At 51.0% G+C, this 21,952-nt stretch overlaps 1 protein-coding gene across 1 annotated transcript in view; it reads left to right on the top strand.

Annotated features, from left to right (window-relative positions):
• Positions 1-21,952, top strand: part of LOC142906746 (LIM and senescent cell antigen-like-containing domain protein 1) — a 42,122-nt gene that overhangs the window by 5,799 nt on the left and 14,371 nt on the right. The window contains exons 3-5 of the mRNA XM_076055158.1: positions 11,746-11,902; positions 12,993-13,059; positions 17,144-17,264. Of these exons, the coding sequence (XP_075911273.1) occupies positions 11,746-11,902; positions 12,993-13,059; positions 17,144-17,264 (345 nt within the window). The remainder of the gene's footprint in view (positions 1-11,745; positions 11,903-12,992; positions 13,060-17,143; positions 17,265-21,952) is intronic.

The following is a 21,952-nucleotide window of genomic DNA, read 5'->3' as shown; positions in this document are numbered from 1 at the left end:
CCTGTGTCTGTGTGTGTCTCACCTGTGTCTGTGTCTCACCTGTATCTGTGTGTGTCTCACCTGTGTCTGTGTGTGTCACCTGTGTCTGTGTGTGTCTCACCTGTGTGTGTGTCTCACCTATGTCTGTGTCTCACCTGTGTCTGTGTGTGTCTCACCGGTGTCTGTGTGTGTCTCACCTTTGCCTGTGTCTCACCTGTGTCTGCGTGTGTCTCACCTGTGTCTGCGTGTGTGTCTCACCTGTGTCTGTGTGTGTCTCACCTGTGTCTGTGTGTGTCTAACCTGTGCCTGTGTCTCACCTGTGTCTGTGTGTGTGTCACCTGTGTCTGTGTGTGTCTCACCTGTGTCTGTGTCTCACCTGTGTCTGTGTGTGTCTCACCTGTGTCTGTGTGCGTCTCACCTGTGTCTGTGTCTCACCTGTGCCTGTGTGTGTCTCAGCTGTGTCTGTGTGTGTCTCACCTGTGCCTGTGTCTCACCTGTGTCTCACCTGTGTCTGTGTCTCACCTGTGTCTGTGTGTGTCTCACCTGTGTCTGTGTGTGTCTCACCTGTGTCTGTGTGTGTCTGTGTGTGTCTCACCTGTGTCTGTGTCTCACCTATGTCTGTGTGTGTCTCACCTTTGCCTGTGTCTCACCTGTGTCTGTGTGTGTCTCACCTGTGTCTGTGTGTGTCAGTGTGTGTCTAACCTGTGCCTGTATGTGTCTCACCTGTGCCTGTGTGTGTCTGTGTATCACTTGTTTCTGTGTGTGTCTATGTGTGTCTGTGTGTGTCTCAGCTGTATCTGTGTGTGTCTCACCCGTTTCTGTGTCTCACCTGTGTATGTATGTGTCACCTGTGTCTGTGTGTGTCTCACCTGTGTCTGTGTCTCACCTGTGTCTGTGTGTGTGTCACCTGTGTCTGTGTGTGTCTCACCTGTGTCTGTGTCTCACCTGTGTCTGTGTGTGTCTCACCTGTGTCTGTGTGCGTCTCACCTGTGTCTGTGTCTCACCTGTGCCTGTGTGTGTCTCAGCTGTGTCTGTGTGTGTCTCACCTGTGCCTGTGTCTCACCTGTGTCTCACCTGTGTCTGTGTCTCACCTGTGTCTGTGTGTGTCTCACCTGTGTCTGTGTGTGTCTCACCTGTGTCTGTGTGTGTCTGTGTGTGTCTCACCTGTGTCTGTGTCTCACCTATGTCTGTGTGTGTCTCACCTTTGCCTGTGTCTCACCTGTGTCTGTGTGTGTCTCACCTGTGTCTGTGTGTGTCAGTGTGTGTCTAACCTGTGCCTGTATGTGTCTCACCTGTGCCTGTGTGTGTCTGTGTATCACTTGTTTCTGTGTGTGTCTATGTGTGTCTGTGTGTGTCTCAGCTGTATCTGTGTGTGTCTCACCCGTTTCTGTGTCTCACCTGTGTATGTATGTGTCACCTGTGTCTGTGTGTGTCTCACCTGTGTCTGTGTCTCACCTGTGTCTGTGTGTGTGTCACCTGTGTCTGTGTGTGTGTCACCTGTGTCTGTGTCACCTGTGTCTGTGTCTCACCTGTGTGTGTGTCTCACCTATGTCTGTGTCTCCCCTGTGTCTGTGTCTCACCTGTGTCTGTGTGTGTCTCACCTGTGTCTGTGTGTGTCTGTGTGTGTGTCACCTGTGTCTGTGTCTCACCTGTGTCTGTGTGTGTCTGTGTGTGTCTCACCTGTGTCTGTGTGTGTCTCACCGGTGTCTGTGTGTGTCTCACCTTTGCCTGTGTCTCACCTGTGTCTGCGTGTGTGTCACCTGTGTCTGTGTGTGTCTCACCTGTGTCTGTGTGTGTCTAACCTGTGCCTGTGTCTCACCTGTGTCTGTGTGTGTGTCACCTGTGTCTGTGTGTGTCACCTGTGTCTGTGTGTGTCTCACCTGTGTCTGTGTCTCACCTGTGTCTGTGTCTCACCTGTGTCTGTCTGTGTCACCTGTGTCTGTGTGTGTCTCACCTGTGTCTGTGTGTGTCACCTGTGTCTCTGTGTGTCTCAGCTGTGTCTGTGTCTCACCTGTGTCTGTATGTGTCTGTGTGTGTCTCACCTGTGTCTGTGTCTCACCTGTGTCTGTGTGTATCTCACCTGTGCCTGTGTCTCACCTGTGTCTGTGTGTGTCTTACCTGTGTCTGTGTGTGTCAGTGTGTGTCTCACCTGTGCTTGTGTGTGTCTCACCTGTGCCTGTGTGTGTTTGTGTATCACCTGTGTCTGTGTGTGTCTTTGTGTGTCTGTGTGTGTCTCAGCTGTATCTGTGTGTGTCTCACCCGTTTCTGTGTCTCACCTGTGTATGTATGTGTCACCTGTGTCTGTGTGTGTCTCACCTGTGTCTGTGTCTCACCTGTGTCTGTGTGTGTGTCACCTGTGTCTGTGTGTGTGTCACCTGTGTCTGTGTCACCTGTGTCTGTGTCTCACCTGTGTGTGTGTCTCACCTATGTCTGTGTCTCCCCTGTGTCTGTGTCTCACCTGTGTCTGTGTGTGTCTCACCTGTGTCTGTGTGTGTCTGTGTGTGTGTCACCTGTGTCTGTGTCTCACCTGTGTCTGTGTGTGTCTGTGTGTGTCTCACCTGTGTCTGTGTGTGTCTCACCGGTGTCTGTGTGTGTCTCACCTTTGCCTGTGTCTCACCTGTGTCTGCGTGTGTGTCACCTGTGTCTGTGTGTGTCTCACCTGTGTCTGTGTGTGTCTAACCTGTGCCTGTGTCTCACCTGTGTCTGTGTGTGTGTCACCTGTGTCTGTGTGTGTCACCTGTGTCTGTGTGTGTCTCACCTGTGTCTGTGTCTCACCTGTGTCTGTGTCTCACCTGTGTCTGTCTGTGTCACCTGTGTCTGTGTGTGTCTCACCTGTGTCTGTGTGTGTCACCTGTGTCTCTGTGTGTCTCAGCTGTGTCTGTGTCTCACCTGTGTCTGTATGTGTCTGTGTGTGTCTCACCTGTGTCTGTGTCTCACCTGTGTCTGTGTGTATCTCACCTGTGCCTGTGTCTCACCTGTGTCTGTGTGTGTCTTACCTGTGTCTGTGTGTGTCAGTGTGTGTCTCACCTGTGCTTGTGTGTGTCTCACCTGTGCCTGTGTGTGTTTGTGTATCACCTGTGTCTGTGTGTGTCTTTGTGTGTCTGTGTGTGTCTCACCTGTGTCTGTGTGTTTCTCACCTGTGCCTGTGTCTCACCTGTGTCTGTGTGTGTCTCACCTGTGTCTGCGTGTGTCTCACCTGTGTCTGCGTGTGTCTCACCTGTGTCTGTGTGTATCTCATCTGTGTCTGTGTGTGTCTGTGTGTGTCTCACCTGTGTCTGTGTGTGTGTCACCTGTTTCTGTGTGTGTCTCAGCTGTGTCTTTGTGTGTTTCCCCTGTGTCTGTGTCTCACTTGTGTCTGTGTGTGTCTCACCTGTGTCTGTGTGTCTCACCTGTGTCTGTGTGCGTCTCACCTGTGTCTGTGTGTGTGTCACCTGTGTCTGTGTCTCACCTGTGTCTGTGTGTGTCTGTGTGCGTCTCACCTGTGTCTGTGTGTCACCTGTGTCTGTGTGTGTCTCACCTGTGTCTGTGTGTGTCTCACCTGTGTCTGTGTGCATCTCACCTGTGTCTGTGTGTGTCTGTGTGTGGACTCACCTGTGTCTGTGTGTGTCTCACCTGTGTCTGTGTCTCACCTGTGTCTGTGTCTCACCTGTGTCTGTGTGTGTCTCACCTGTGTCTGTGTTTCACCTGTGTCTGTGTGTGTCTCACCTGTGTCTGTGTGCGTCTCACCTGTGTCTGTGTGTGTCTGTGTGTGTCTCACCTGTGTCTGTGTGTGTCTCACCTGTGTCTGTGTGTGTCTCACCTGTGTCTCTGTGTCTCACCTGTGTCTCTGTGTCTCACCTGTGTCTGTGTGTGTCTCACCTGTGTCTGTGTGCGTCTCACCTGTGTCTGTTTGTGTCTGTGTGTGTCTCACCTGTGTCTGTGTGTGTCTCACCTGTGTCTGTGTGTGTGTCACCTGTGTCTGTGTGTGTGTCACCTGTGTCTGTGTGTGTCTCACCTGTGTGTGTGTCTCACCTATGTCTGTGTCTCCCCTGTGTCTGTGTCTCACCTGTGTCTGTGTGTGTCTCACCTGTGTCTGTGTGTCTCACCTGTGTCTGTGTGTGTCTCACCTGTGTCTGTGTGTGTCTGTGTGTGTCTCACCTGCGTCTGTGTGTGCCTCACCTGTGTCTGTGTGTGTGTCACCTGTGTCTGTGTGTGTCTCACCTGTATCTGTGTGTGTTTCACCTTTGCCTGTGTCTCACCTGTGTCTGCGTGTGTCTCACCTGTGTCTGCGTGTGTGTCACCTGTGTCTGTGTGTGTCTCACCTGTGTCTGTGTGTGTCTAACCTGTGCCTGTGTCTCACCTGTGTCTGTGTGTGTGTCACCTGTGTCTGTGTGTGTCACCTGTGTCTGTGTGTGTCTCACCTGTGTCTGTGTCTCACCTGTGTCTGTGTCTCACCTGTGTCTGTGTGTGTCACTTGTGTCTGTGTGTGTCTCACCTGTGTCTGTGTGTGTCAACTGTGTCTCTGTGTGTCTCAGCTGTGTCTGTGTCTCACCTGTGTCTGTGTGTGTCTGTGTGTCTCACCTGTGTCTGTGTCTCACCTGTGTCTGTGTGTATCTCACCTGTGCCTGTGTCTCACCTGTGTCTGTGTGTGTCTTACCTGTGTCTGTGTGTGTCAGTGTGTGTCTCACCTGGGCCTGTGTGTGTCTCACCTGTGACTGTGTGTGATTGTGTTTCACCTGTGTCTGTGTGTGTCTTTGTGTGTCTGTGTGTGTCTCACCTGTATCTGCGTGTGTCTCACCTGTGCCTGTGTCTCACCTGTGTCTGTGTGTATCTCACCTGTGCCTGTGTCTCACCTGTGTCTGTGTGTGTCTCACCTGTGTCTGTGTATGTCTCACCTGTGTCTGTGTGTGTCTCACCTGTGCCTGTGTCTCACCTGTGTCTGTGTGTGTCTGTGTGTCTCACCTGTGTCTGTGTGTGTCTCACCTGTGTCTGTGTCTCACCTGTGTCTGTGTGTGTGTCACCTGTGTCTGCGTGTGTCTCACCTGTGTCTGTGTGTGTCTCACCTGTGTCTGTGTCTCACCTGTGTCTGTGTGTGTGTCACCTGTGTCTGTGTGTGTCTCACCTGTGTCTGTGTCTCACCTGTATCTGTTTGTGTCTCACCTGTGTCTGCGTGTGTGTCACCTGTGTCTGTGTGTGTCTCACCTGTGTCTTTGTGTGTCTCTCCTGTGTCTGTGTCTCACTTGTGTCTGTGTGTGTCTCACCTGTGTCTGTGTGTGTCACCTGTGTCTGTGTGTGTCTCACCTGTGTCTGTGTGTGTGTCACCTGTGTTTGTGTGTGTCTCACCTGTGTCTGTGTGTGTCTGTGAGTGTGTCACCTGTGTCTGTGTGTGTCTCACCTGTGTCTGTGTGTGTCTGTGAGTGTGTCACCTGTGTCTGTGTGTGCTCACCTGTGTCTGTGTGTGTCTCACCTTTGCCTGTGTCTCACCTGTGTCTGTGTCTCACCTGTGTCTGTGTGTGTCTCACCTGTGTCTGTGTGTGTCTCACCTGTGTCTGCGTGTGTGTCACCTGTGTCTCTGTGTGTCTCAGCTGTGTCTGTGTCTCACCTGTGTCTGTGTCTCACTTGTGTCTGTGTCTCACCTGTGTCTCACCTGTGTCTGTGTGTGTCACCTGTGTCTCTGTGTGTCTCAGCTGTGTCTGTGTCTCACCTGTGTCTGTGTCTCACCTGTGTCTCACCTGTGTCTGCGTGTGTCTCACCTCTGTCTGTGTGTGTCTCACCTGTGTCTGTGTGTGCCTGTGTTTGTCTCACCTGTGCCTGTCTCACCTGTGTTTGTGTTTGTCTCACCCGTGTCTGTGTGTGTCTCACCTGTGCCTGTGTCTCACCTGTGTCTGTGTGTGTCTCATCTGTGCCTGTGTCTCACCTGTGTCTGTGTGTGTCTCACCTGTGTCTGTGTGTGTCTCACCTGTGTCTGTGTGTGTCTGTGTGTGTGTCACCTGTGTCTGTGTATCACCTGTGTCTGTGTGTGTCTGTGTGCGTCTCACCTGTGTCTGTGTGTCACCTGTGTCTGTGTGTGTCTCACCTGTGACTGTGTGTGTCTCACCTGTGTTTGTGTGCGTCTCACCTGTGTCTGTGTGTGTCTGTGTGTGTCTCACCTGTGTCTGTGTGTGTCTCACCTGTGTCTGTGTGTGTCTCACCTGTGTCTCTGTGTCTCACCTGTGTCTGTGTGTGTCTCACCTGTGTCTGTGTGCGTCTCACCTGTGTCTGTGTGTGTCTGTGTGTGTCTCACCTGTATCTGTGTGTGTCTCACCTGTGTCTGTTTGTGTCTGTGTGTGTCTCACCTGTGTCTGTGTGTGTCTCACCTGTGTCTGTGTGTGTGTCACCTGTGTCTGTGTGTGTGTCACCTGTGTCTGTGTATGTCTCACTTGTGTGTGTGTCTCACCTATGGCTGTGTCTCCCCTGTGTCTGTGTCTCACCTGTGTCTGTGTGTGTCTCACCTGTGTCTGTGTGTCTCACCTGTGTCTGTGTGTGTCTCACCTGTGTCTGTGTCTCACTTGTGTCTGTGTGTGTCTGTGTGTGTCTCACCTGCGTCTGTGTGTGTCTCACCTGTGTCTGTGTGTGTGTCACCTGTGTCTGTGTGTGTCTCACCTGTGTCTGTGTGTGTTTCACCTTTGCCTGTGTCTCACCTGTGTCTGCGTGTGTCTCACCTGTGTCTGCGTGTGTGTCACCTGTGTCTGTGTGTGTCTCACCTGTGTCTGTGTGTGTCTAACCTGTGCCTGTGTCTCACCTGTGTCTGTGTGTGTGTCACCTGTGTCTGTGTGTGTCACCTGTGTCTGTGTGTGTCTCACCTGTGTCTGTGTCTCACCTGTGTCTGTGTCTCACCTGTGTCTGTGTGTGTCACCTGTGTCTGTGTGTGTCTCACCTGTGTCTGTGTGTGTCACCTGTGTCTCTGTGTGTCTCAGCTGTGTCTGTGTCTCACCTGTGTCTGTGTGTGTCTGTGTGTCTCACCTGTGTCTGTGTCTCACCTGTGTCTGTGTGTATCTCACCTGTGCCTGTGTCTCACCTGTGTCTGTGTGTGTCTTACCTGTGTCTGTGTGTGTCAGTGTGTGTCTCACCTGGGCCTGTGTGTGTCTCACCTGTGCCTGTGTGTGATTGTGTATCACCTGTGTCTGTGTGTGTCTTTGTGTGTCTGTGTGTGTCTCACCTGTATCTGTGTGTGTCTCACCTGTGCCTGTGTCTCACCTGTGTCTGTGTATGTCTCACCTGTGCCTGTGTCTCACCTGTGTCTGTGGTTGTCTCACCTGTGTCTTTGTGTGTCTGTGTGTGTCTCACCTGTATCTGTGTGTCTCACCTGTGCCTGTGTCTCACCTGTGTCTGTGTGTGTCTCACTTGTGCCTGTGTCTCACCTGTGTCTGTGTGTGTCTCACCTGTGTCTGTGTCTCACCTGTGTCTGCGTGTGTCTCACCTGTGTCTGTGTGTGTGTCACCTGTGTCTGTGTGTGTCTCACCTGTGTCTGTGTCTCACCTGTATCTGTTTGTGTCTCACCTGTGTCTGCGTGTGTGTCACCTGTGTCTGTGTGTGTCTCACCTGTGTCTTTGTGTGTCTCTCCTGTGTCTGTGTCTCACTTGTGTCTGTGTGTGTCTCACCTGTGTCTGTGTGTGTCACCTGTGTCTGTGTGTGTCTCACCTGTGTCTGTGTGTGTGTCACCTGTGTTTGTGTGTGTCTCACCTGTGTCTGTGTGTGTCTGTGAGTGTGTCACCTGTGTCTGTGTGTGCTCACCTGTGTCTGTGTGTGTCTCACCTTTGCCTGTGTCTCACCTGTGTCTGTGTCTCACCTGTGTCTGTGTGTGTCTCACCTGTGTCTGCGTGTGTGTCACCTGTGTCTCTGTGTGTCTCAGCTGTGTCTGTGTCTCACCTGTGTCTGTGTCTCACTTGTGTCTGTGTCTCACCTTTGTCTCACCTGTGTCTGTGTGTGTCACCTGTGTCTCTGTGTGTCTCAGCTGTGTCTGTGTCTCACCTGTGTCTGTGTGTGTCTCACCTGTGTCTGTGTGTGTCTCACCTGTGTCTGCGTGTGTGTCACCTGTGTCTCTGTGTGTCTCAGCTGTGTCTGTGTCTCACCTGTGTCTGTGTCTCACTTGTGTCTGTGTCTCACCTGTGTCTCACCTGTGTCTGTGTGTGTCACCTGTGTCTCTGTGTGTCTCAGCTGTGTCTGTGTCTCACCTGTGTCTGTGTCTCACCTGTGTCTCACCTGTGTCTGCGTGTGTCTCACCTCTGTCTGTGTGTGTCTCACCTGTGTCTGTGTGTGCCTGTGTTTGTCTCACCTGTGCCTGTCTCACCTGTGTTTGTGTTTGTCTCACCCGTGTCTGTGTGTGTCTCACCTGTGCCTGTGTCTCACCTGTGTCTGTGTGTGTCTCATCTGTGCCTGTGTCTCACCTGTGTCTGTGTGTGTCTCACCTGTGTCTGTGTGTGTCTCACCTGTGTCTGTGTGTGTCTGTGTGTGTGTCACCTGTGTCTGTGTATCACCTGTGTCTGTGTGTGTCTGTGTGCGTCTCACCTGTGTCTGTGTGTCACCTGTGTCTGTGTGTGTCTCACCTGTGTCTGTGTGTGTCTCACCTGTGTTTGTGTGCGTCTCACCTGTGTCTGTGTGTGTCTGTGTGTGTCTCACCTGTGTCTGTGTGTGTCTCACCTGTGTCTGTGTGTGTCTCACCTGTGTCTCTGTGTCTCACCTGTGTCTGTGTGTGTCTCACCTGTGTCTGTGTGCGTCTCACCTGTGTCTGTGTGTGTCTGTGTGTGTCTCACCTGTATCTGTGTGTGTCTCACCTGTGTCTGTTTGTGTCTGTGTGTGTCTCACCTGTGTCTGTGTGTGTCTCACCTGTGTCTGTGTGTGTGTCACCTGTGTCTGTGTGTGTGTCACCTGTGTCTGTGTGTGTCTCACCTGTGTGTGTGTCTCACCTATGTCTGTGTCTCCCCTGTGTCTGTGTCTCACCTGTGTCTGTGTGTGTCTCACCTGTGTCTGTGTGTCTCACCTGTGTCTGTGTGTGTCTCACCTGTGTCTGTGTCTCACCTGTGTCTGTGTGTGTCTGTGTGTGTCTCACCTGCGTCTGTGTGTGTCTCACCTGTGTCTGTGTGTGTGTCACCTGTGTCTGTGTGTGTCTCACCTGTGTCTGTGTGTGTTTCACCTTTGCCTGTGTCTCACCTGTGTCTGCGTGTGTCTCACCTGTGTCTGCGTGTGTGTCACCTGTGTCTGTGTGTGTCTCACCTGTGTCTGTGTGTGTCTAACCTGTGCCTGTGTCTCACCTGTGTCTGTGTGTGTGTCACCTGTGTCTGTGTGTGTCACCTGTGTCTGTGTGTGTCTCACCTGTGTCTGTGTCTCACCTGTGTCTGTGTCTCACCTGTGTCTGTGTGTGTCACCTGTGTCTGTGTGTGTCTCACCTGTGTCTGTGTGTGTCACCTGTGTCTCTGTGTGTCTCAGCTGTGTCTGTGTCTCACCTGTGTCTGTGTGTGTCTGTGTGTCTCACCTGTGTCTGTGTCTCACCTGTGTCTGTGTGTATCTCACCTGTGCCTGTGTCTCACCTGTGTCTGTGTGTGTCTTACCTGTGTCTGTGTGTGTCAGTGTGTGTCTCACCTGGGCCTGTGTGTGTCTCACCTGTGCCTTTGTGTGATTGTGTATCACCTGTGTCTGTGTGTGTCTTTGTGTGTCTGTGTGTGTCTCACCTGTATCTGTGTGTGTCTCACCTGTGCCTGTGTCTCACCTGTGTCTGTGTGTGTCTCACCTGTGCCTGTGTCTCACCTGTGTCTGTGTGTGTCTCACCTGTGTCTTTGTGTGTCTGTGTGTGTCTCACCTGTATCTGTGTGTCTCACCTGTGCCTGTGTCTCACCTGTGTCTGTGTGTGTCTCACCTGTGCCTGTGTCTCACCTGTGTCTGTGTGTGTCTCACCTGTGTCTGTGTCTCACCTGTGTCTGCGTGTGTCTCACCTGTGTCTGTGTGTGTGTCACCTGTGTCTGTGTGTGTCTCACCTGTGTCTGTGTCTCACCTGTATCTGTTTGTGTCTCACCTGTGTCTGCGTGTGTGTCACCTGTGTCTGTGTGTGTCTCACCTGTGTCTTTGTGTGTCTCTCCTGTGTCTGTGTCTCACTTGTGTCTGTGTGTGTCTCACCTGTGTCTGTGTGTGTCACCTGTGTCTGTGTGTGTCTCACCTGTGTCTGTGTGTGTGTCACCTGTGTTTGTGTGTCTCACCTGTGTCTGTGTGTGTCTGTGAGTGTGTCACCTGTGTCTGTGTGTGCTCACCTGTGTCTGTGTGTGTCTCACCTGTGTCTGTGTCTCACCTGTGTCTGTGTGTGTCTCACCTGTGTCTGCGTGTGTGTCACCTGTGTCTCTGTGTGTCTCAGCTGTGTCTGTGTCTCACCTGTGTCTGTGTCTCACTTGTGTCTGTGTCTCACCTGTGTCTCACCTGTGTCTGTGTGTGTCACCTGTGTCTCTGTGTGTCTCAGCTGTGTCTGTGTCTCACCTGTGTCTGTGTCTCACTTGTGTCTGTGTCTCACCTGTGTCTCACCTGTGTCTGCGTGTGTCTCACCTCTGTCTGTGTGTGTCTCACCTGTGTCTGTGTGTGCCTGTGTTTGTCTCACCTGTGCCTGTCTCACCTGTGTTTGTGTTTGTCTCACCCGTGTCTGTGTGTGTCTCACTTGTGTCTGCGTGTGTCTCACCTGTGTCTGTGTGTGTCTCACCTGTGTCTGTGTCTCACCTGTGTTTGTGTCTCACCTGTGTCTGTGTGTGTCACCTGTGTCTGTGTGTGTCTCAGCTGTGTCTGTGTCTCACCTGTGTCTGTGTGTGTCTGTGTGTCTCACCTGTGTCTGTGTGTGTCTCACCTGTGCCTGTGTCTCACCTGTGCCTGTGTCTCACCTGTGTCCATGTGTGTCACCTGTGGCTGTGTGTCTCACCTGTGTCTGTGTCTCACCTGTGTCTGTGTGAGTGTCACCTGTGTCTGTGTCTCACCTGTGTCTGTGTGTGTCTCACGTGTGCCTGTGTGTGTCTGTGTGTGTCTCACCTGTGTCTGCGTGTGTCTCACCTGTGTCTGTGTGTGTCTGTGTGTGTCTCACCTGTGTCTGTGTGTGTCTCACCTGTGTCTGTGTGTGTCTGTGTGTGTCTCACCTGTGTCTGTGTGTGTCTCACCTGTGTCTGTGTGTGTCTCACCTGTGTCTGCGTGTGTCTCACCTGTGTCTGTGTCTCACCTGTGTCTGTGTGTGTGTCACCTGTGTCTGCGTGTGTCTCACCTGTGTCTGTGTGTGTCTCACCTGTTTCTGCGTGTGTCTCACCTGTGTCTGTGTGTGTCTCACCTGTGTCTGCGTGTGTCTCACCTGTGTCTGTGTCTCACCTGTGTCTGTGTGTGTGTCACCTGTGTCTGCGTGTGTCTCACCTGTGTCTGCGTGTGTCTCACCTGTGTCTGTGTGTGTCTCACCTGTGTCTGCGTGTGTCTCACCTGTGTCTGTGTCTCACCTGTGTCTGTGTGTGTCTCACCTGTTTCTGCGTGTGTCTCACCTGTTTCTGCGTGTGTCTCACCTGTTTCTGTGTGTGTCTCACCTGTGTCTGTGTGTGTCACCTGTGTCTGTGTGTGTGTCACCTGTGTCTGTGTGTGTGTCACCTGTTTCTGCGTGTGTGTCACCTGTGTCTGTGTGTGCCTCACCTGTGCCTGTCTCTTATCTCCGTGCATCTCCCCATGTCTCTCTGTCCCCCCCACCCGTGTCCTCCCCCCCGTGCCCCCCCCCTTGTCCCCCCCCCCATGTCCCCCCCCCCCCAGTGGAGGACCCCCCCCAGGCTGTGCTGCTTGTGGGCTGTGCTCCCAGCCGCTGGAGCCGGCCTCTCCGCTCGTGGCGTCCATGGGGCAGCTCTTCCACCCCCGCTGCTTCGTCTGTGCTCAGTGCTTCCAGCCCTTCCCAGACGGACTCTTCTACGAGGTCACGCCGTGGGGGGGGGGGCACGTGGGGGGGGGGTCACGTGGGGGGTCACGTGGGGTGGGGGGGTCACGTGGGGGGTCACGTGGGGGGGGGGAGATGGAGAGAGACACGGGGAGAGACACCGGGGAGAGACGCGGCGAGAGACGCGGGGAGGGACACTGAGAGAGACACTGAGAGAGACGGGGAGAGACACGGGGAGACACGGAGAGACACTGGGAGAGACACTGAGAGAGACGGGGAGAGACACTGAGAGAGACACTGAGAGACACTGGGAGAGACACTGGGAGAGACACTGAGAGAGATGGGGAGAGACGCGGGGAGAGACACTGAGAGAGACTGGGAGAGACACGGCGAGACACGGGGAGAGACACTGGGAGAGACGGGGAGAGACACGGCGAGACACGGGGAGAGACACTGGGAGAGATACTGAGAGAGACGGGGAGAGGCAGGGAGAGAGACGGGGAGAGATGGGGAGAGAGACGGGGAGAGACACTGAGAGAGACACTGAGAGACACTGGGAGAGACACTGGGAGAGACACTGGGAGAGACACGGGGAGAGAGATGGGGAGAGACACGGGGAGAGCCAGGGAGAGAGACGAGGAGAGACATGAGGAGAGACACTGGAAAGAGACACTGGGAGAGAGACACGGGGAGAGGCAGGTAGAGAGATGGGGAGAGACACGGGGAGAGACACGGGGAGAGAGATGGGGAGAGGCTGGGGGAGAGACACAGGGAGACACGGGGAGAGACTGGGAGAGACACGGGGAGACGCGGCGAGAGACACTGTCAGACGCTGGGAGACGCTGGGAGACAATAATGTTTGTCTGTGTGGTATCTGTGTGGTGTCTGTGTGGTGTCTGTGCGGTGTCTGTGTGGTGTCTGTACGGTGTCTGTGTGGTGTCTGCCCGGTGTCTGTGTGGTGTCTGTGTGGTGTCTGTGTGGTGTCTGTGCGGTGTCTGTGTGGTGTCTGTGCGGTGTCTGTGTGGTGTCTGTGTGGTGTCTGTGTGGTGTCTGTGCGGTGTCTGTGTGGTGTCTGTGCGGTGTCTGTGTGGTGTCTACCCGATGTCTGCGCGGTGTCTCTGCGGTGCAGTTTGAGGGAAGGCGATACTGTGAGCACGATTTCCAAATGCTCTTTGCTCCGTGCTGCGGAGAGTGCGGTACGTAGAGACACGGTGACACACGGGGACACACGGGGAGACACGGGGACACACGGGGAGACACGGGGAGATACGGGGAGACACGGGGACTCACCAGGACACACCGGAACACACAGGGAGACACGGGGACACACCGGGACACACAGGGAGACACGGGGAGATACGGGGACCCACTGGGACACAAGGGGAGACACGGGGAGACACGGGGACTCACTGGGACACACGGAGAGACGCAGAGAGACACGGGGAGACACGGGGACTCAAAGGGACACAAGGGGAGACACGGGGAGACACGGGGACTCACCGGGACACACGAGGAGACACGGGGAGACACGGGGACTCACTTGGACACACGGAGAGACGCAGAGAGACACGGGGAGACACGGGGACTCAAAGGGACACAAGGGGAGACACGGGGACTCACCGAGACACACGGAGAGACACGGGGACTCACCGGGACACACGGGACTCACTGTGACACTCGGGGAGACACGGGGAGACACAGAGACACGTGGAGACACAGAGACACGGGGAGACACAGAGACACGGGGAGACACAGATACACGGGGAGACACAGAGACACGCGGACTCACCGGGACACACGAGGAGACACGGGGAGACACGGGGAGACACGGGGACTCACTGGCAAGACAGGTGTCCCTTGTTGTAGCTCCTCTCACCCCGAGCTCTAAATGCCCTGGGGGTGGCATGGCCGTGATGCTGTACACAAGGCGGTGAGACTGGGCCATGCAGAATGTCACTGGTGTAGGCCATTAAACACAATGCCACACCATTGTTATTGTCACATTATTATTAAATACAATACCATTGTTATTGTCACATTATTATTAAACACAATGCCATGCCATTGTTATTGTCACATTATTATTAAACACAATGCCATACCATTGTTATTGTCACATTATTATGAAATACAATACCATTGTTATTGTCACATTATTATTAAACACAATGCCATGCCATTGTTATTGTCACATTATTAAATACAATGCCATACCATTGTTATTGTCACATTATTAAATACAATGCCATACCATTGTTATTGTCACATTATTATTAAATACCATACCATTGTTATTGTCACATTATTATTAAACACAATGCCATACCATTGTTATTGTCACATTATTAAATACAATGCCATACCATTGTCATTGTCACATTATTATTAAACACAATGCCATACCAATGTTATTGTCACATTATTAAATACAATGCCATACCATTGTTATTGGCACATTATTATTAAACAATGCCATGCCATTGTTATTGTTTACATTATTATTAAACACAATGTCATGTCATTGTTATTGTCACATCATTATTAAACACAATGCCATACCATTGTTATTGTCACATTATTATTAAATACAATGCCATGCCATTGTTATTGTCACATTATTATTAAATACAATGCCATACCATTGCTATTGTCACATTATTATTAAATACAATGACATACCATTGTTATTGTCACATTATTAAATACAATGCCATACCATTGTTATTGTCACATTATTATTATTATTATTAAACACAATGCCATACCATTGTTATTGTCACATTATTACATACAATGCCATACCATTGTTATTGTCACATTATTATTAAATACAGTGCCATACCATTTTTATTGTCACATTATTATTAAATACAATACCATACCATTGTTATTGTTACATTATTATTAAATACAATGCCATACCATTGTTATTGTCACATTATTATTAAACACAATGCCATACCATTGTTATTGTCACATTATTAAATACAATGCCATACCATTGTTATTGTCACATTATTATTAAATACAATGCCATGCCATTGTTATTGTCACATTATTATTAAACACAATGCCATACCATTGTTATTGTCACATTATTATTAAACACAAGGCCATACCATTGTTATTGTCACATTATTAAATACAATACCATACCATTGTTATTGTCACATCATTATTAAATACCATACCATTGTTATTGTCACATTATTATTAAATACTACAATACCATTGTTATTGTCACATTATTATTAAATACAATGCCATACCATTGCTATTGTCACATTATTATTAAACACAATGCCATACTATTGTTATTGTTTACATTATTATTAAACACAATGCCATACCATTGTTATTGTCACATTATTATTAAACACAATGCCATGCCATTGTTATTGTCACATTATTATTAAATACAATGCCATACCATTGCTATTGTCACATTATTATTAAACACAATGCCATGCCATTGTTATTGTCACATTATTATTAAACACAATGCCATACCATTGTTATTGTCACATTATTATTAAACACAATGCCATGCCATTGCTATTGTCACATTATTATTAAACACAATACCATACCATTTTTATTGTTTACATTATTATTGAACACAATGCCATTCCATTGTTATTGTCACATTGTTATTAAACACAATGCCATACCATTGTTATTGTCACCTTATTATTAAATACAATACCATACCATTGTTATTGTCACATTATTATTAAATACTACAATACCATTGTTATTGTCACATTATTATTAAATACAATACCATACCATTGTTATTGTCACATTATTATTAAATACAATGCCACACCATTGTTATTGTCACATTATTATTAAATACAATACCATACTATTGTTATTGTAACATTGTTATTAAATACAATGCCATACCATTGTTATTGTCACATTATGAAATACCATACCATCGTTATTGTCACATTATTAAATACAATGCCATACCATTGTTATTGTCACATTATTATTAAACACAATACCATACCATTGTTATTGTCACATTATTATTAAATACAATGCCATACCATTGTTATTGTCACATTATTATTAAATACAATGCCATTCCATTGTTATTGTCACATTATTAAACACAATGCCATACCATTGTTATTGTCACATTATTATTAAATACAATGCCATACCATTGTTGTTGTCACATTATTATTAAATACAATGCCATACCATTGTTATTGTCACATTATTATTAAATACCATACGATCGTTATTGTCACATTATTAAATACAATGCCATACCATTGTTATTGTCACATTATTATTAAACACAATACCATACCATTGTTATTGTCACATTATTATTGAACACAATACCATAACATTGTTATTGTCACATTATTATTAAATACAATGCCATACCATTGTTATCGTCACATCATTAAATACAACATGACTCTAACAATGTGACATTATTGTTATTGTCACATGACTATAACAATGTGATATTGTTATTGTCACATTGTTATGATCACGTGACTATAACAATGTGATATTATTATTAAACAATACAATACCATTGTTATTGTCACATGACTATAACAATGTGACATTATTATTATTGTCACATGACTATAACAATGTGACATTATTGTTATTATCGTCACATAACTCTAACAATGTGACATTATTATCATTATGATCACGTGACTATAACAATGTGACATTATTAAACACAATACAATACCATTGTTATTGTCACGTGACTATAACAATGTGACATTATTGTTATGATCACATGACTATAACAATGTGACATCATTGTTATTGTCACGTGACTATAACAATGTGACATTATTGTTATTGTCACATTGTTATTGTCACATGACTATAACAATGTGACATCATTGTTATTGTCACGTGACTATAACAATGTGACATTGTTATTGTCACATTGTTATTGTCACATGACTATAACAATGTGACATCATTGTTATTGTCACGTGACTATAACAATGTGGCATTATTGTTATTGTCACATTGTTATTGTCACATGACTATAACAATGTGACATTGTTATTGTCACATTGTTATTGTCACATAACTATAACAATGTGACATCATTGTTATTGTCACGTGACTATAACAATGTGACATTATTGTTATTGTCACATTGTTATTGTCACATGACTATAACAATGTCACATTATTGTTATTGTCACATGACTATTGTTATTATTAAATACAACGTGACTCTAACAATGTGACGTTATCGCCGCTTGTGTCGCTGCTCAGGGGAGTTCATCGCGGGCCGTGTGATTCGAGCCGCGGGCCGCGCCTGGCACCCGGCCTGCTTCTCGTGCTGCCGCTGCCGCTCCACGCTGGCAGAAGCAGGCTTCGTGCGCTCTGACGGCAGGTGGGAGCACGCTTCACTCACGCTTCTCACACGCTTCTCTCACGCTTCTCCATGCTTCTCACACTCTTCTCTCACGCTTCTCACACTCTTCTCTCACGCTTCACTCACGCTTCTCTCACGCTTCACACACGCTTCACTCACGCTTCTCGTGCTGCTGCAGCCGCTCCACGCTGGCAGAAGCAGGCTTCGTGCGCTCTGACGGCAGGTGGGAGCACGCTTCACTCACGCTTCTCACACGCTTCTCTCACGCTTCTCCACGCTTCTCACACTCTTCTCTCACGCTTCTCACACTCTTCTCTCACGCTTCACTCACGCTTCTCTCACGCTTCACTCACGCTTCTCTCACGCTTCTCTCACGCTTCTCTTACGCTTCTCACATGCTTCACTCACGCTTCTCGTGCTGCCGCTGCCGCTCCACGCAGGCAGAAGCAGGCTTCGTGCGCTCTGACGGCAGGTGGGAGCACGCTTCACTCACGCTTCACTCACGCTTCTCACACGCTTCTCACACGCTTCTCACACGCTTCTCGTGCTGCCGCTGCCGCTCCACGCTGGCAGAAGCCGGCTTCGTGCGCTCTGACGGCAGCTGGGAGCACGCTTCACTCATGCTTCTCTCACGCTTCTCTCACGTGTCTCTCACGCTTCTCTCACGCTTCTCACACGCTTCTCTCACGCTTCTCACACGCTTCTCACACGCTTCACTCACGCTTCTCTCACGCTTCACACGCTTCACTCACGCTTCTCGTGCTGCCGCTGCCGCTCCACGCTGGCAGAAGCCGGCTTCGTGCGCTCTGACGGCATGTGGGAACACGCTTCACTCATGCTTCTCACACGCTTCTCACACGCTTCTCTCACGCTTCTCTCACGCGTCTCTCATGCTCTCTCACGCTTCTCGTGCTGCCGCTGCCGCTCCACGCTGGCAGAAGCAGGCTTCGTGCGCTCTGATGGCAGGTGGGAGCACGCTTCACTCACGCTTCACTCACGCTTCTCTCACGCTTCTCCACGCTTCTCACACTCTTCTCTCACGCTTCTCACACGCTTCTCTCACGCTTCACTCACGCTTCTCTCACGCTTCTCTCACGCTTCACTCACGCTTCTCTCACGCTTCACTCACGCTTCTCTCACGCTTCTCTCACGCTCCACGCTGGCAGAAGCAGGCTTCGTGCGCTCTGACGGCAGGTGGGAGCACGCTTCACTCACGCTACACTCACGCTTCTCTCACGCTTCTCCACGCTTCTCACACTCTTCTCTCACGCTTCTCACACGCTTCTCTCACGCTTCACTCACGCTTCTCTCACGCTTCTCTCACGCTTCTCTCACGCTTCACTCACGCTTCTCTCACGCTTCTCTCACGCTCCACGCTGGCAGAAGCAGGCTTCGTGCGCTCTGACGGCAGGTGGGAGCACGCTTCACTCACGCTTCACTCACGCTTCTCTCACGCTTCTCCACGCTTCTCACACTCTTCTCTCACGCTTCTCACACGCTTCTCTCACGCTTCACTCACGCTTCACTCACGCTTCTCTCACGCTTCTCTCACGCTTCACTCACGCTTCTCACACTCTTCTCTCACGCTTCTCACACGCTTCTCTCACGCTTCACACACGCTTCACTCACGCTTCTCGTGCTGCTGCAGCCGCTCCACGCTGGCAGAAGCAGGCTTCGTGCGCTCTGACGGCAGGTGGGAGCACGCTTCACTCACGCTTCTCACACGCTTCTCTCACGCTTCTCCACGCTTCTCACACTCTTCTCTCACGCTTCTCACACTCTTCTCTCACGCTTCACTCACGCTTCTCTCACGCTTCACTCACGCTTCTCTCACGCTTCTCTCACGCTTCTCTTACGCTTCTCACATGCTTCACTCACGCTTCTCGTGCTGCCGCTGCCGCTCCACGCAGGCAGAAGCAGGCTTCGTGCGCTCTGACGGCAGGTGGGAGCACGCTTCACTCACGCTTCACTCACGCTTCTCACACGCTTCTCACACGCTTCTCACACGCTTCTCGTGCTGCCGCTGCCGCTCCACGCTGGCAGAAGCCGGCTTCGTGCGCTCTGACGGCAGCTGGGAGCACGCTTCACTCATGCTTCTCTCACGCTTCTCTCACGCGTCTCTCACGCTTCTCTCACGCTTCTCACACGCTTCTCTCACGCTTCTCACACGCTTCTCACACGCTTCACTCACGCTTCTCTCACGCTTCACACGCTTCACTCACGCTTCTCGTGCTGCCGCTGCCGCTCCACGCTGGCAGAAGCCGGCTTCGTGCGCTCTGACGGCATGTGGGAACACGCTTCACTCATGCTTCTCACACGCTTCTCACACGCTTCTCTCACGCTTCTCTCACGCGTCTCTCATGCTCTCTCACGCTTCTCGTGCTGCCGCTGCCGCTCCACGCTGGCAGAAGCAGGCTTCGTGCGCTCTGATGGCAGGTGGGAGCACGCTTCACTCACGCTTCACTCACGCTTCTCTCACGCTTCTCCACGCTTCTCACACTCTTCTCTCACGCTTCTCACACGCTTCTCTCACGCTTCACTCACGCTTCTCTCACGCTTCTCTCACGCTTCACTCACGCTTCTCTCACGCTTCACTCACGCTTCTCTCACGCTTCTCTCACGCTCCACGCTGGCAGAAGCAGGCTTCGTGCGCTCTGATGGCAGGTGGGAGCACGCTTCACTCACGCTTCACTCACGCTTCTCTCACGCTTCTCCACGCTTCTCACACTCTTCTCTCACGCTTCTCACACGCTTCTCTCACGCTTCACTCACGCTTCTCTCACGCTTCTCTCACGCTTCACTCACGCTTCTCTCACGCTTCACTCACGCTTCTCTCACGCTTCTCTCACGCTCCACGCTGGCAGAAGCAGGCTTCGTGCGCTCTGACGGCAGGTGGGAGCACGCTTCACTCACGCTACACTCACGCTTCTCTCACGCTTCTCCACGCTTCTCACACTCTTCTCTCACGCTTCTCACACGCTTCTCTCACGCTTCACTCACGCTTCTCTCACGCTTCTCTCACGCTTCTCTCACGCTTCACTCACGCTTCTCTCACGCTTCTCTCACGCTCCACGCTGGCAGAAGCAGGCTTCGTGCGCTCTGACGGCAGGTGGGAGCACGCTTCACTCACGCTTCACTCACGCTTCTCTCACGCTTCTCCACGCTTCTCACACTCTTCTCTCACGCTTCTCACACGCTTCTCTCACGCTTCACTCACGCTTCACTCACGCTTCTCTCACGCTTCTCTCACGCTTCACTCACGCTTCTCACACGCTTCACTCACGCTTCTCTCACGCTTCTCTCACGCTCCACGCTGGCAGAAGCAGGCTTCGTGCGCTCTGACGGCAGGTGGGAGCACGCTTCACTCACGCTTCTCACACGCTTCTCACACGCTTCTCTCACGCTTCTCACACGCTTCTCTCACGCTTCTCACACGCTTCTCACACGCTTCACTCACGCTTCTCTCACGCTTCACACGCTTCACTCACGCTTCTCTCACGCTTCTCCACGCTTCTCACACTCTTCTCTCACGCTTCTCACACGCTTCTCTCACGCTTCACTCACGCTTCTCTCACGCTTCTCTCACGCTTCACTCACGCTTCTCTCACGCTTCACTCACGCTTCTCTCACGCTTCTCTCACGCTCCACGCTGGCAGAAGCAGGCTTCGTGCGCTCTGACGGCAGGTGGGAGCACGCTTCACTCACGCTTCACTCACGCTTCTCTCACGCTTCTCCATGCTTCTCACACTCTTCTCTTACGCTTCTCACACGCTTCTCTCACGCTTCACTCACGCTTCTCTCACGCTTCTCTCACGCTTCACTCACGCTTCTCTCACGCTTCACTCACGCTTCTCTCACGCTTCTCTCACGCTCCACGCTGGCAGAAGTAGGCTTCTTGCGCTCTGACGGCAGGTGGGAGCACGCTTCACTCACGCTTCTCACACGCTTCACTCATGCTCTCTCACGCTTCTCGTGCTGCCGCTGCCGCTCCACGCTGGCAGAAGCAGGCTTCGTGCGCTCTGACGGCAGGTGGGAGCACGCTTCACTCACGCTTCTCTCACGCTTCACTCACGCTTCTCTCACGCTTCTCTCACGCTTCTCTCACGCTTCTCACTCGCTTCTCTCACGCTCCACGCTGGCAGAAGCAGGCTTCGTGCGCTCTGACGGCAGGTGGGAGCACGCTTCACTCACGCTTCTCTCACGCTTCACTCACGCTTCTCACACGCTTCTCTCACGCTTCTCACATGCTTCACTCACGCTTCTCTCACGCTTCTCTCACGCTTCTCACATGCTTCACTCACGTTTCTCGTGCTGCCGCTGCCGCTCCACGCTGGCAGAAGCAGGCTTCGTGCGCTCTGATGGCAGGTGGGAGCACGCTTCACTCACGCTTCTCACACGCTTCTCACACGCTTCACTGACGCTTTACTCACGCTTCTCACACGCTTCTCACACGCTTCTCACACGCTTCTCGTGCTGCCGCTGCCGCTCCACGCTGGCAGAAGCCGGCTTCGTGCGCTCTGACGGCAGCTGGGAGCACGCTTCACTCATGCTTCTCTCACGCTTCTCTCACGCTTCTCTCACGCTTCTCTCACGCTTCTCACACGCTTCTCTCACGCTTCTCACACGCTTCTCACACGCTTCACTCACGCTTCTCTCACGCTTCACACGCTTCACTCACGCTTCTCGTGCTGCCGCTGCCGCTCCAC

This window comes from Petromyzon marinus, chromosome 70, assembly GCF_048934315.1.
Source record: "Petromyzon marinus isolate PM22_M1 ecotype Great Lakes invasive population chromosome 70, UKy_Petmar_22M1.pri1.0, whole genome shotgun sequence".
Taxonomy (NCBI): Eukaryota; Metazoa; Chordata; class Hyperoartia; order Petromyzontiformes; family Petromyzontidae; genus Petromyzon; species Petromyzon marinus.
Note: the sequence above shows the minus strand (reverse complement) of the source record. Positions and strands in the feature narration are given on the sequence as shown.